This window comes from Oryctolagus cuniculus, chromosome 1 (genome assembly GCF_051225735.1).
Source record: "Oryctolagus cuniculus isolate XC-2025 breed Fujian yellow rabbit chromosome 1, ASM5122573v1, whole genome shotgun sequence".
In the NCBI taxonomy this organism is placed as follows: Eukaryota; Metazoa; Chordata; class Mammalia; order Lagomorpha; family Leporidae; genus Oryctolagus; species Oryctolagus cuniculus.
The window spans coordinates 95,841,316-95,857,414 of NC_142867.1; the positions used below are offsets into that span (position 1 = coordinate 95,841,316).

The 16,099-nt window shown below is 39.0% G+C and overlaps 1 protein-coding gene across 3 annotated transcripts in view; it reads right to left on the reverse strand.

Annotated features, from left to right (window-relative positions):
• Window positions 1-16,099, reverse strand: part of PDGFD (platelet derived growth factor D) — a 275,631-nt gene that overhangs the window by 32,129 nt on the left and 227,403 nt on the right. For 2 of the 3 annotated variants that reach the window (XM_002708534.6, NM_001195762.2), the window contains 2 exon segments: window positions 14,465-14,527; window positions 9,373-9,571 (listed from right to left, as the gene is read on the reverse strand). In XM_002708534.6, coding sequence (XP_002708580.1) covers window positions 9,373-9,571; window positions 14,465-14,527 — 262 coding nt within the window. 3 annotated transcript variants of the gene reach the window in all.

Consider the following 16,099-nt stretch of genomic DNA (forward strand, 5'->3'; position numbering starts at 1 on the left):
AACACTGTTTAAAGTAACTCAGGCTGAAATTTGATGTGTTACCTTAATCTTACTCTGAAAATTTTTAATGGGTTATTTCAAAATTAAATCAAGGACATTGGCAGATGAAAACACCACAAGTATACTAATCTATTCCTCTTTATTGTAAAATTAAAATCTGATTCTCTGTTAAAGCAATGAGTTAAAGTGATATATTCTCTTGATGTCTGTTAAATTCTAATTGTTTAAAAACAGCTGAATTTTTATTAAGAGCTATGGGTTATTTAAATATGTGCTTATTTTCAAACATTTAAATAATTACCTTGTAACAATGATCAAATTTGGTCTATATTATGTTATGATGTTAAAGAATCTTACTTCAACCAGATATTTTGGATTTTGAGCCTTCTTGACATTCTTGACAGGCATTCAAAAAATCAAAAATCAAAGTTTCAAAGAATTTGGACTCTGAAATTTCCTGTAAATTTTGGACTTCGGTTTTTCCAGTTCGGGCCCAACTGAAAAAATCGAAGGACCTATGTCTCTTATCTTGTTGAGACACCAACTAATCAGGCTATTTGGATTATATTAGAAGTACTGTCAAGATGTGAAGCGGTGCTAAATTTTAAGTTTCTATAATATAAAATGGCACTTATACAAATGTCTGAAAATTAAAAAGTCTAATAATCTTGGCTGGCACCATGGCTCACTAGGCTAATCCTCCGCCTTGCGGCCCCGGCACACCGGGTTCTTGTCCCAGTCGGGGTGCCAGATTCTGTCCTGGTTGCCCCTCTTCCAGGCCAGCTCTCTGCTGTGGCCAGGGAATGCAGTGGAGGATGACCCAAGTGCTTGGGCCCTGCATCCCATGGGAGACCAGGAGAAGCACCTGGCTCCTGCCATCGGATCAGCGTGGTGCGCTGGCTGCAGCGCGCTGGCCACGGCGGCCATTGGAGGGTGAACCAACAGCAAAGGAAGACCTTTCTCTCTGTCTCTCTCACTGTCCACTCTGCCTGTCAAAAAAAAAAAAGTCTAATATTCTTGTGTTACTAGACATGATGGTTATTTTAATGAGAAAGCCTCAGAGGCCTAAAAGAGTTAAATACTTTGTAAAATCCTACAGGTGCTCTCAAAATACTGTGTGAAGTAAGCAAGTGCCTCTTGTTGATTGATGAGTTTATAATTTTAAATGTGGCAACTTAAAGTCTTTTGTCACCCACAGTTTTGTATATCAGACTTGCTGCTTATAAAACTAAAGCATTGTTCGTTCTGTGTTTAGCTGTCCTCCTATAGGTTCTGATGGAATTTTTCCAGCCACATGTATTGTATTTAGTACTTTGGGATGACTCTGTAACCAGATGAAGCCAATAATATATTAAAGGTACCAACTGTGAGAAAGTATGGTTAGCTGAGGTTACTAAAACAAAAAGCAATTCAAATGAATTGGTAATTTACAAACAGAAGTTAGATTTAAAAAAAAAAACTATTAAAACTGCTACATTGGTCTATTATGTTATGTTATATGTGTATACATACTGTATGTCTATATGGGAAAATTTAAGAGTTTTATTTTAATTGGCTTATAGATAAAAGATTGCCCATAAATTTAAGCTGCTAAAATTAATCAAAGATACATTTTAATTCGTGTGACCTGAATCTCTGTATCATATGCTTTAAATGTGTTGGTAGAAAAAACTAGAAACATTTTATATGCTTGTGCTGAAATTTGCTGGTTAAACAAGCTACACCATGTTAGATATTTAAGAGATATTTCCAAATATACGTATTCTTAATATTTATAGAAGGCATTGGACCTTCTGGTAAATGTTTTCTTAAGTTGTTATCTAATGGTTAAAACTGCTTTCTAAGTTTTCATGTGATATTGCTGTTGTCAGTAAGAGATCTGGGACTTGCTCCCCCATTTCTCTATTCTAAGCCCAACTTGTTCTTTCATTTCTCTGTTCTCTTCTAGGTAGGAAACTAATTCTATTATGAAGGAATCTCCAAGATTCAAAATTTGATTTTAGATTTTACAAAAGAGATGGCTAACATTTTTCTGTAATAGCATAGCCAAAATAAGAGCTTAAATTATAATTTCTTAGTTAGATTTACTTCGCCATCAGCAAGGTAAACAGTATACAGGAAAGCCTCCCTTTCAGAACAAAGGGAAAGAAAGTTTTAAAGTGAGAATATAGATTTCCTCATGGGCATTGTCTGCCTCAACATAAACTACTACAGAACATGCCTGTGACTACAGACTTCTAGTTTAGGCCACTGAAGATTAGAGATGGGACTTGAGCACCCCCTTGACTTGCATCCTCTGGTCTGCTTTAACAAAAACCAGGAGGAAAAGAAAGCTAGGCATCAGAAGCAGTGGGTGGCAGGCCTATTAATGGCTGTTCTGTACAGTGATCTGCCCTCAAGGAGACCCAACAGGCCAGTCTACTGCAGTAGCTTTCAGTGTGGAAAGCCTGGGCTTCAGCAGAGGTCAGCTTGTGAAGAGCCCTGGCAGCTCTGCCAAGAGTTGGATCACTGGAAATGGACCTGCCCTGGAGTCGAAGGATGCCCAGGTCAGAACCACAGATCTTATTGGCTCTAAGCCGAAAAGCCCTTCACTTGGCCCAGCTTTCAAAGTGACCACTGCAACTGAGGAAATGGCCAAGTAGGGTCAGTAACATTGCAGGCAGAGCTGTATATTTCCTGTTGGAGTTGCCACTTGCCTTTACCTAGCCAGCTCTCCTCCCAGGCCAGCTAGGTAATGGAACTCAACAGGGTGCCTTCCCCAAGGAGGTTCACACCTCCTGTAGGATGTACCCCATGAAGAGATAGATACGTCTGGGCCTCATAATTTACAAGGCTTTAAAGCCCACCTGATTATTATCAAGCCCCTTCTGTCAGGTTCTATTTGCCTCTCAATCAGAAAACTTAATTGTAGCTCAGATAGCACCTTTCTTAGGTTCTCTAATAACAACTCTGTCCTCTGTATCTAGCCCACTTGAGCATCATTCCTTTGTAATCATAGCCTCTACTCTACCACCAATGGCTCTACTCCCAAGCTGTGTGAACTGATGGTCCTCTTCCCCACTTCATGTTGTATGATTGTTCAGAATTTCTCTACAGACAAACCCTACTACCTGCAAAAGTTAGTGGCCTTTCTCCCAGTCTTGGCTAGAATCAGCTTTAAGCTACATCCATCAAACTTTCCCCACAAGGTCCAGAGACCCCCTCCATTTCCTCTCTATAAAATCCTCTTATTACCTGGTTAATGCTCTTAGGATCATTGGTTACTGTTCTCACCCTGTCTTTTATACTACAGTGTCTAAGTGTTTATAGCAGGCTATAATGGAACAAACAAAGGCCTTCAACAACCAGGCGGTCAACCAAATGCTGCTACAGGGATATACTCGGCTCCCCACCCAGGAGACAGCAACTTGAGACATCGCCCCATGCCAGCGAAGAGTACATCATCGCCCCATGTCAGCAGGAAGTAGCTCTAAAGACGGATCATCGTCCCTCTACCCCTCTTGGACTTTTGGGACTAATGTAATCCCATACAAACCTTGCTTTATAAAAAACAAAAGGGGGGAATGTTAGGAAACTGGCGCAGTTGTAGCCAGGTGGCCACATGGCCCAGCTACCTGAGCCAGGGTCCACCCCCATCCTAATGGGATTCGATGCTCCTGCTTCCCTGCCCACCCTCAGGCAAAGTTTTAAGAGGGCCTGTTCCTGCACACGTGCTCTCTCGGTCCTTCTCTCCCGTGCTCTCTTGGCCTCTCTTGGCTTCTCTCCTCTCTCTTCTCCCTCCTCTGTCTGTCTCTCTTATAGTCTCCTTCTCTCTTTTTCCTTCGCCGCCCCTTCACTCTGGTCTGTAGGGTGTTCCCCAATAAACCCTTTCCCTTACTCTGGTGTCCAGTGTGCTTTGCGACGGCTAACATTAAGATATAACACATGTAATTTTGGAATGTATAACTAAAAGGGCAATACTTTGGAAAAATAGATTTTTAGTAATAGTGCAACTTTATTAATTTAAATGCCCTGAACTTTTATTACATTTTACTCCACTTAAAATTTTTATTTATTTGAAGGCAGTATGTAACAAATGCTGGTGAGTATGTAGAGAAAGTGGAATTCTTAAACACAGATTGTGGGGATATAAATTAGTATAGCCGCTATAGAAAACAGCATGAAGTTTTCATAATAACATTACAATAAGAACAGCTACATGATCCAGTAATCCTACTGCTTGAAATAAATCCAAAAGTCATGAAATCATTGTTATCAAAGACATATCATTTCTCCATGTTTACTGAAGCACTGTACACAATGGACAAGATATGGAATCCATCAAGGTGTTCATCATTAGATGAATGCATATAGAGAATGTCATGTAAATATTCACCATAGAATACTATTCAGTCATAAAAGAATGAAATTGTGTCATTTGCAGCAATATCAATAGAACTAGAAGATATCTTCTTGAGTGAAATAATCCAGACACAGCAAGAAAAATGTTGTATGTTCTCTTTTATAAGTGGAAGCTAAAACAAAACAAAGAAACAAAAAGCTTCAATCTGAACACAAAATGTTGAGAACACTGATTCATAGGAATAGGGAGGGGGATAGAGGCAGTTTTGATAATGGTTACCAAATCAGTGTAAGATTGAAAGGATAAGATCCCAGTACTACACAGCATAATGGAGAAATTTTATATTCTACAATACTTAGTAGATATGGTATGACCAAAAAGAAGAAAAAAGCTCCAACCTTCCAATTATAAATTAGTGTCAAAGGCAGGGAAATGCTGATTGCCCTGATTTGATCAGTGTACACTGTTATTAAAATATCACACTGTAGCCCATAAATATGTACAATTATTGATAGTAAAATATTTTTAAAACAGTATTACCAGAAACAGATGAATAAGTTTTATCTAAATCTAGGATGTATAGCCTAAAAGATAAACTGTAAGGAGCCATTGAAATTGACATGCAAAAATTATGTGTAGTATCTCAATTACAGATGATCCCTTGTTATGTTCCACTTACAATTTTTTTTTAATTTTTCAATGGTTTGAAAGTAACACTTATTCAGTAGAAATTGTGCTTCACATTTTTAATTTTGATCTTTCCCCATTCCAATACTCTTCTTGTGATGCTGGGCAGCTGCTACAAGCAATGATCCCAGTCAGCTGTGATCACAGGGGGAACAACCAGCGCTCTGCAGTGTTGTGAAGATGGCATGTTTGGTAGGGTAGAGGTAGTAGTCCATTTTTGACAATGATAATTTCAACCTAAGACAGATATTTTTAGGACACATGCCTTCATAAATCATGGAGCACCTGTAGTTGCAAATTTTGTACCATTTGATGACATCAATATCTTAAATTTCTCAATGAGTAAATTTCAAAAAAATAATTTGAAACTTGAGTGGGGGGGTGATTATGGTTTCAAATATTATTTGATTTGTCAAAGATTATTCATTAATTCATTCAACAAAACCTTATTTATTTATTTGTGATGATATAGTATATTAGAGTTTAGTGATACAACAATAAATAAACATTTAATATTTAAAAAAAAGACACACACAGAGAGAAAATAAGCAATGAGAGACACAGAGATCTCCTACCCACTGTTTCACTCCCCAGATAGTAGCAGTAGCCCAGGCTGAAGCTGGGAACTGGAAATTCAGTGTGGATCTGCCATGTGGGTGGCAGAGGTCCAACTGTTTGGGCCATCACCTGCTTTATCCAAGGTGTGCATTGGTGGAAAGCTGAACTTGAACCTAGGCACTCCTATATGCGATATGAATGTCCCAAGACACATTGCTATGCCTAATGTCAGCTCCATTGTTCATATTCTAATCACATTTAAATGATGAAAACAGGCTTCTCGCCTTGCCATTATGTGTTGGATTTTTCCTTGGTTAACACATTACAGTTCTGGAAACTCAAGTTCTCCTCAAATAAGAAAAAAAGATTTTACTTACTTTGTTAATCTCACAAATCATCTCTCAGTGTCCAGTCTAATAGAGCTTGGGGCTGATCATTTCTTAATTTAGAAAGGTTAAGTTTATGTTATAAACTTTAATAAATATACACTATTCCTAACTTCATAGATGATATCTTTTAAATGAATTATAAATTAGTTTTAACTGAACTGCAGTAGTCATGTAATAATTTAGGTGGTAATTATGTAGCTTATAGAAGGTACAGCCGTGTAATTTTACTCAATTTTGGACACATTTGCATATACATCAGAGAAAAGTTAATAAAATGAACTGAAAACTTTTTTTTAACTTTTGAGCATCTTTGACATTGAAAGAAGAAGGCTAAAATTATTGGTAAAAATTGGGTTTGGAACTATATTATCTACAGATTTCAATTATATATGCCACCCCCTAGGAAACAGAAAGCTGGTTATATTAACTTGTTGTATTATCTTCAGTCCAGAAGCTTTCACTGACAAGGCTGAGCTTATCTCTTACTCATGGATTTTTTAGCAAAAAGACTTCATGCATCAAACTCCTCGTTTCAACACTGCTATCTGTCTCCCTTTTCTCTTTTTCTCTTCTCCCCAAACTTTCATTTTATTCTTGCTGTCCATTTCCAGGTCTTCTTGAAGAGAACTAAAACCTCACTATCACTGCCTACCACATATAATGTGGAAGCAAAACATAATATTTAATTTTAAAATATTAACTATTTAAAATATTAACTATTGTTGTTTTATCACATAGTACTCCACCCAGAATGTTTGTGTTTGTCTATAAAACTCTGTTTTGCATATTTACATTCAAATGTTATCTTAGAATCTTAGAATCCTGCACTTCAGAATCATAAAACAATGTCACTTGCTATCTGTCTAGGAAAATCGAAAGAATGGATTCTCAATTAAAGTTCAAAAATGACAAGCATATTTCTACACCACAGAAATTATGATACTGATGAGAGAAGACTTGTTTGGAGGTCTTAGAAAGTTAATGTTTTATTTAATACCTGTGGGCTTCCATTATCCATTATATATTTTCCTGTTTTGATTTTTATTCACTGCTCCCTTCCTCACATATCAGGATGTAAGCCATGCATTTGTGGTCTTAAATTCTAAAAGCAGCTGAAATATTAAGGCAGACTTTCCTTGCTTTTGTGACACATGCAGGTGGTTCAGCATTCTTGGAACAACAAACAAGGAAATCAGTGCATTTATACAAATGCAAAGACAGTGGTGACTTGGCAGGGGAAATGAAATGGAACAAATATGCCTTAGGGCCACTTTAAACAAGAGATTAAGAAATGGAACCTAAGCCAATAGGGGAGAGAACTGATGTTTACTCTGTCACAAACATCAAGCAGTACCTTGTCTCCAATGCTCTTACAAGGTTATTTTAGTAACCAAAGGCATTCTTAATAAACCTACACTCCTATCTGTGGGGTGAGTTTCTTTAGAAATATACTGATGCCGGATTAATAATTTCTTTAATTTCACAAATATTAATCACACATTGTGGGGAGCAACTCGGACTAGACTAAGTTACTGGAATTAAGACTTATTCTATGCATCTGCTCTCCCACAATATGGCGCTGGGAGAGGAGGAAACAGCTTCTACGCAGCTGCCTCTTGCCAACTTGAGTGATGACCTCCAGGAGCTGATCCTGCTCCTGATTGGAGGAGAGCAGCGTACTCGGCGTGTGGGCAGCCGAGTTGGGATTGGCAGAAGAGGACTATAAAGGAGGAGAGAGACAACATGCACCAGGAACATCTATCTGAAGGAACACCTGTGCAGCCCCCGAGAGAGCCGGCCGGCGGTGTGCCGCTCCCCCGCGGAAGTGGGGAAAGTGGCAGGGGGAACCGCCCTTCCACGGAGGTGGAAGGGATGGTAGCCAACCCGGGAAGAACCAGCAGCAAACCCGGGGAGGGCCGAGCAGACGAAAGAACAGCGCAGGGTCCTGTGTCATTCCTCCACGAAGACGGGGAGCGACAACACATCTAAAAGTGTGTGTGGGACACTGCCAAGTGCTGGAGTTACAGCATGAACAATCTCTAAAACAGTGATTCTCAACCCTGGCTGCTTCTAAGGACTGATTTCAGAGGAGTCATAAAATTACATGAAGACCCCTGCCCACCCCCAGAGATCCTGCATCAATGTGTCTGTTGGGGTCTTGACAACTGTGATTTTCTACGTTCTCCCAGTAATTTTTAAAAACTCAGCCAGAGTTGAGACCCTTAGGAGGTCCTGGAATCTCATATCTCCTTTGAGAAAACACAAAGGAACAATAACAATAAAAGCGTACTTGGAAAAGGTCTTGAAAATAATTTTAGTTTGGCACAAAATTTTTTTGGAATCTATGCATAATAGGGGTCTTTAAAATGGCATGGAAATGTATTTTATAAAGAAACTGTGCATTGATTTAAAACATGTTCTACACCAAAATGAAGTTACCTGTTCATCCAAGTCTCCATGGACTTTTTGAAGTATACTCTTGTAGTAGAACAGACTGTGCTGTGATGTCCCAAGTACTCCTAACTTTGCTTAAGGCAGGGATGCATCTCAGGTAAATAAAGGACAAGGAATGCATATTTCAGACTTCTAAGAAGTTGCAGCTGACCAACCATTCCCGAACAACTAAAAGTGCCAGAGATCTAGATGGTACCACCAACAAGCCATATCTCAGCTAAACACTTCACATCAATGATGCGATGCCTGACAAGACAGGTAGTGAGAATATTAATGGTGACAAAAATCATCAAATGAAGCAAGAATAGCAATGATAAATTATAGTTTTATTCAGTAAGAGGTGATTAAGTGTTATTTGTCTATTAATTAGAGACGTTATGAATTCAAATAAACTGTTTCATTGCAAGAGCCTATCACTCAGACGTATGACTAGGATACTAATATTTTAGGAGTTCGATTAAATATTATGTTTACCTCATGACTGTCTGCTTCTTTCTCCATCCTTACTAATTTCCTGAAAATTCCAATTGAACATGTGCTCTCAAATACCTCCAAACTACCCCAGCCAGGCTTACATCCTTTCTCCCTTGGATCATATATCTCCAAAGTACATGAGCCTTTGGCAAATTGTTCACCTCCACAGACTTGTCTTGCCTCCTGTATAAAATTCAGGATAATAATGGATCAGAACCGGTCCAGATGATTTTATAAGGTCTCTTCTGGCTCCAAGGTACAACAGCTTTTTGATTGGTTCAAGCCTTGCTTAATGCCATACACATAACATAGTTTGGGCAAAACTATGAAATTTGAAAATTCCTTAATAATGGACTGACAATAATCATCTGATTTTAGTGAATTATATAGACCACATTGCTAACCTTTACTTATTACCATTAACACTCCTATCTGCTTTTGAAAAATCCCTAATTTTTTGTTTCTTACCTTTTGACTTGCGATCATGGTATGACCTGCCTCGATAATGAGGGGTGTCCAAGTACAAGTTCTCAAGATCTTCTTGCCATGACTCTGGATTGAAATGCTTAAGCAGATCTTCCACAGTATCAAATTCTGCAATTGTTTTGTCCAAAGCATCCGCAGTGAGAGTGGGATCCGTTACTGATGGATTGTGATAGGATACCCCCTAAGAATAACATACAGCTCATTGTACTCAGAAGTCCATTGCTATCAAATACAACAGTCACACAACTTTATAGACAAACAGGCATCTGATAAGATACCATATATCTAAATACAATGGGAGAGTCATTTAGTATTGTCTTGCCATATCCTTAAGTAGGAGCAATTTATTTGTAACATATAGTCATTCACTTTTTTTTGCAAACCAAAGTCAGAGAGAGTATAAAATTTCCAGTTCATTTGAACTGTAATGATTTGAAAAATACATAGGCTAGATGTAAATAGAAAAATTAAGTCATCCAGTTTTCTGGTTCAAAGTCACAAATTAGCCATGCCAACAAATAATGGTGAGAATTAAAATTACAAACCCCTTTCATGCAAGACTTGACATTTTATTCCATAACTTCATGTTTAGCCTTGAGGTTCCCCCTTTACAGGTCACCTAGCATTGCAGATGCTGTGTGAACAGTGTTTGAATCCATTCTGGAAACATTCTGACAATATTTGGCACTGTAACCATCCTATTTACTGACAACAGGATAATAAGCCATGAAACTGGCTCTCTCAGCTTAAGAGTAGAAGATTCACATGGGAAGTATATTATAGAAAATGAAAGCTGTAGTTTGATAGTGATCCAAGTTGCCATCAAAATATTCTCAAAATATACTCTTTAAATGAGGAACACAACGTCATTGAAAGTCTGAAAGGGATTATGTGTTTTGTGGAATGAACCCTTGCACAAGGTTTCCAAGTATTTATTTCTCTAACCCTTGTACAATCTAGAGGTAAATGAGCCATGAGTAAAACATCTCTGTAAAAATTCATGACCCATTAACAACCAAATAGAGAGCATATAGCCTCAAATGATTTCTAAATGTTTTGAAAGAAACTACCAAATAAGTAAAGATCCCCTAAGGGCAAATATCTCCTATCACTAAGGGAAAGTAGAAATTAATGAAAAGTTGTTCTCTTGAAACTTAACTGCAGTATCCTATTGAGAAATAATATGATCTCTAGAGTCACAGACAGCAAAGCCTACAACTCAGATTCCTACTCCTAGGCAACATTTTCTCTCTTTAACCATCGAATGTCTAAAGGTCAAGAATTGTTTAGATGACCACTTGCTCTCAGAAGAATGGTCTGTCTTTAGCAAAACCAAGGTGGGTAAAGTCAGTACTCTACCACTGGTATAACTTGGGAGCAATTTTCTTTTTAAAAAAAGATTTATTTATTTATTTATTTGAAAGGCAAAGTTACAGAGAGAGAGGGAGGGTGAAAGGAGAGAGAGATTGATCTTCCATCTGCTGGTTCACTCCCCATATAGCCACAATGGCCAGGCTGAAGCCAGGAGTCAGCAGCTTCTTCTGAGTCTCCCACATGCGTGGCAGGGGCCCAGGTACTTCAGACAGCTTTTGTGGCTCTTCCAGTCCATTATCAGGAAGTTGGATCAGAAGTGGTGCAGCAGGGACATGAACTGGTGCCCTAATAGGGTGCTGGCATCAAAGGCAGTGGCTTAATCCGCTATGCCACAATGCCGGCCCCAGGAGCAGTTATCAAATATGTCTTGTAAGGTAAAGGAAGTTGAAGAAGACAGGGGTTGGAGAGTAGGGTGGAGACATGAGACCAGCCAGGTCTTATTTTTTTCCTCTCCCTTCCCTTAGAGAAAGCACATATCAAATTTTCTGTCAGCTCTGTCAAAGTAAGTAGACACCTCATCTTGGACAGAACTTTGCCTGTCATGCTACTTTCAACATCTGCTTATGAGCTCACGTTAGATTCTGCACTGGTAGGTCCAGGCAATGCCAATCATTTATCAGAGGCATTTTTGTCATATATTACTGAAGAGATGAGGGATTTATTAAAAGTTCAAGCCAAGTTGAAGACACATCTCAGTCATCTCATCGATGTGGTAGGCTCTCATCTAAGAACATCCCATTTTGCTTTTCTGATTTTGATAGGCCAGTTTTTTAAATGTATGTGTGTGTCTGCGCGCACATGTGCATATGCATCTGACACGAGCAGAACTCTCACTGAAGCACTTTATTCCTATATTTCACATCTCGTTTGGTGTCACATGACAGCAGTGGATAAAACCTCTAATTCAGTACTGTAATTCCAAATCCCCATTCATTTTGTATCATCTTGGATAATCTATAGTTTATTTGGCTCATAGTTATCAGATGACTTACAATTAGCCTTGCATTGCAACACTATAGGTATAAGATTAAAAAAAAATCAAAATTAGTTGACTAAGTTAGGAACATGGCAGCATATGAATTAAAATAAAAAATCAATTGAAATTAAAATATTTCTCTCTTTGTTGAAATAATAGCAGGAGTATTAACCATGTCATTCCCACACAATTGAAAGCTTCTGGGTCATGAGGACTTTTCTGGGGAGGATCTTAACAGTGTCCAGGGTGCATTGGTACCCAGATACCTCTTCAAGGCAAAACTCTTGGGGGGCTCTTTGTTGCTAAGGTTGAGGGGGAAATTGACTCTCTTGCTGGCGCCGCGGCTCACTAGACTAATCCTCCGCCTTGCGGTGCTGGCACACCGGGTTCTAGTCCCGGTCAGGGCGGCGGATTCTGTCCCGGTCGCCCCTCTTCCAGGCCAGCTCTCTGCTGTGTCCAGGGAGTGCAGTGGAGGATGGCCCAGGTGCTTGGGCCCTGCACCCCATGGGAGACCAGGAGAAGTACATGGATCCTGCCATCGGATCAGCGCGGTGCGCCGGCCGCAGCGCGCTGGCCGCGGCGGCCATTGGAGGGTGAACCAACGGCAAAGGAAGACCTTTCTCTCTGTCTCTCTCTCTCACTGTCCACTCTGCCTGTCAAAAAATAAAAAATAAATAAATAAATAAAATAATAAAAACAAAAATAAAAAAAAGAAATTGATTCTCTAAACAGTAGGCTGAAGAGCAAATTCCAACCATAGGTTAAATGTCAAGTTGTCTTTAGCCATGAACTTTACTGCTGCTTGCAAAAGACTTAGGGCAGTTGATAGAAACAACAACAATGGTTAAAAACATATTTTTGAGTTATTAGGTGACCTAATAAATCACAAAATTTTCTTGTCCTTGAAGTGGACAATTGAAAAATATTTTCACAAGAAAGAACTGGGTGTATCTCCTGCTGATACACTATAAATCTGACCTCACGTGGCTTTTGTTACACATTTATAAAAAAATCAATTCTAAAGTTAACTAAATTACTTTTAAATGGTAATAATTTGTGATTAAAAAATGCTCCAAAAACTGTAAAGTGCTTTCAAATAAATGAAGTGTAGCTTGTTTGGTAGTTAATGTTAGGCCCAATGGGCTTTGATCTTAGAAGGTTCTTGAAAAACCCAATGTGAGAAAAACAGTAGGTTGGAGGCTTGCTAGAAGGGTAAGCAGTACCTCAACTAAAAACTCAAATCAGAAGAGTCTCCAGATCTCTCCAGATAGTCGCAGGGTTGGAGAACCTTTTTCTACCAAGAGCCATTTGGACATTTATAATATCATGTGTGGGCCATACAAAATAATCAACTTAAAATTTAGTCTGCTACAGATTTATTGAAGTTCAAGTGCCATCTGCCTTGGCAGGGCCAGACCAACTGATTCTGTGGGCCTTCCATGATGTGACACTCCCCAACCCATGAAGGGAACAGGCAATCCCTTTATTCAAAAGACCTGGATTGCTTCTAATCAGCAAAAGGGTCCTTTAAGGCTTGTAATTCTGCATTTGGGGAAAGGATGATGATACAGCCCTGAACCATCATGCATAAGACACTTGAGGGGCCAGAAGCTCCCATAATACCTAGTCCAGGTTGCAAAAGTCTACACTGAGTTGTCATCATCAGGCGGCTGGCTGTCCCCCCAGCACTGAGCCTGAGCACTTCCTCGGGATGCTTTTATTTAGATACCCACACAACTGACAAGGAAGCCCTTCCCCAGGCCAGGCTCAGACACGCATGCTACACTGCCAAAAGTAAGCAAAACTCTCTTAACATGATGTTGCAGCCCTCACTCATCGCTCACTGTTCTAGTTCAGTAGCCACTCCTGGTGAATGAAATGACCCCAGAATCTATAGGTGAGGAAACTCCAACATATAAGAAAATGAAAAAGTATCCCCCAGAGAACAAAAGAGAGCATGTCACTTTTGGGGAAAAAAAGTCAACTCTGACTGAGCCACACAAACCCCTTTGAGAACCATGGACCAGCTTTCCCATCTCCTGAACTTTTTGTGAACAAGCGCATTTAATATCTCATATTTTATTGCTACATAAGAACTACACAGAGAATTGGTGAAAACAAGGTCTGCTGTTTCTGTGCCAACTAGATAAGGAGATGGTATACTGAGAAATGACTAAATTTGGAGAAGAAACTTGGGGCACCAGGCATTACAGCTTCAGAACGAGTTGTTTCAAGCCAAGTCAAATAGAATACTGTATAAGCCCGATTTGCATTTAATCTATCTTACTGTAAACACTGAGATTTTTTTCAACTCTGAAAAGACCCTTGAAAATTCAAAGGTTAACAGCTTCCCCTAGAATATTCAGAGAGCAATTCTGAAATTGCCCACTTGAGCTTGGGCCATGGATTTTCTTTGATACACTTGATATGTTTGGACAGTCTTTTTATCGAAATGTTCTGGTTTGAAGCTGACACATATTTAAGTCGTTGTCTATTCCTGAGTTTCTACAATAAGATACTGAACATTCCTGGAAATGTCTCCAAGAAGAAAAAAGGTTGTCAGAGGTAAGCCATTTTAATCCTAATGAAAGGGAGGAATACATCCTGCTTGAGACCAGGCTTTTGGGGAGCCAAAGGTCCTTAATGCAGCTCAAGTCCTTCTGGGGTTGACCTTAGCCATTCTATCAGTTTCTTTCACTGGCTACAGAATAATAAATTACTTACTGAGATAGAGCTTGTGACTGATTCCCAGTTGGTCTCTGAGGCTGCTGCAGGCTGGAAATCTTCCTAGAAGGCAAAGAAACATCCATATGACTCTTCAGTTCATTATTTGCAGTTTAAACATCTCAACCTTCTGAATCTTCTTCCAACTAAGTGACAACAGAAATAGGGCTACATTCCTGCTGGGCAGGTCATCATTTGTCTCAAGCAGCTCTCCTCAAGAACTTTTCTGATTAAACACACAGAAAGCTGTGTTAACATTTTACTATAAGTACTAGTCAAATGCATACAGGCAGAAGTTCAAATTTTAGCTCTTCTATCTACTGACTGTGTGATCTTAGCTGACCTATTTAACCTCTCCAAGCATTCCCTTCCTAATCTGTAAAAGGATGGTAGAGAATACTTAGATTACACACTTACCTGAATGAAATAATAGTGAAATTACAAGTGGTACTAAATTAAGCAATTAATAAGGAGTAATGATATTGACTATCACTATTGATGTTCATTTGGTTTAAACTAAGTATTATGTTCAGTCTTACCTGCTGAGTTAGTCACCAATATTGGTGATCAGTCCAAACATAAATTCGTTTCCAAAGGGTTGTTGCTGATTCTACCAGCAAATGTCGGGAAGAAAGGCAGAGGGAAGAACATATGGGAGTGACAACGTAAAATCCACTTGAGGAGAGAAGGGAGAGAACAGTCCTGAGAAAGCTACCTCTGACAAGCCTGGAAGGATTTATGGTCTCAATGTGCCTCAAAGAGAAATATCTCTTAAAAGGTACATTTATCTCCCCTTTGTATGTGACTTTCAGGTTAATTACCTCAGAACCAGTAAGCTTAGAACACATAATGTAAAGGAAGGCCAACTCTACCATCTTTACATGTCGCAGATAGATGGCTTCTTGACTCTGCTGTGATAAATCTCCCTGGTGAATTTCTCCCAGCCTGACAAGGCAGTCGGAAATGTATTGAGATGAGGCTGAGAAATATTCAGCCACTCAAGCCTGACAGTTTATTGACCCAAGTGTACATACTGAGTGAGAGCTAAGTATCCAGTCAAAATTTAATTAACATTTTGGAGAGCTAGAAGTGCATTTGTCAATTGTTCTTGATGAGACTGGTTACATATAAATGTGCTAACAAAAATTTTAGCTATTTCCAAAAAGAGTACCGAGTCAGTTGAGGAGCTCAAAGAATGAACATACACTTAAAATTGGCAAGCTGTCACTATTCTAATCTTAACAACAGGGAAGACAGTAAAGAAACAGAAAATGTAGTCTCCATACTATTCAAAACAGAATATTCTTCCAAGAAAAGGACACTGAATTCCCTCAGCAGAAAAATGTTTGGAAACAATGAAGGTTGGCATGTAAAGGAGTCTTCATAATCAAGTAAAAAGATGAGGTAGGACCAAATCAGTGGGTTCTCCAGGCCTTGATGAAACTGTTGGTGGGAAGACATGTGCCAAGTAAGATAATGACCCAAGCAATGCTCTCAGATCACACAATTTTTGCTTTTTACTTATGTAATATTTTTCACCACATAGTATGTAATGTTTTCTAAAATGAAAGCATCATGAGGAAGCTTGAAAGGACCCCCATCCTCAAGGAGTTCAAAGTGTAAACATATAAATTA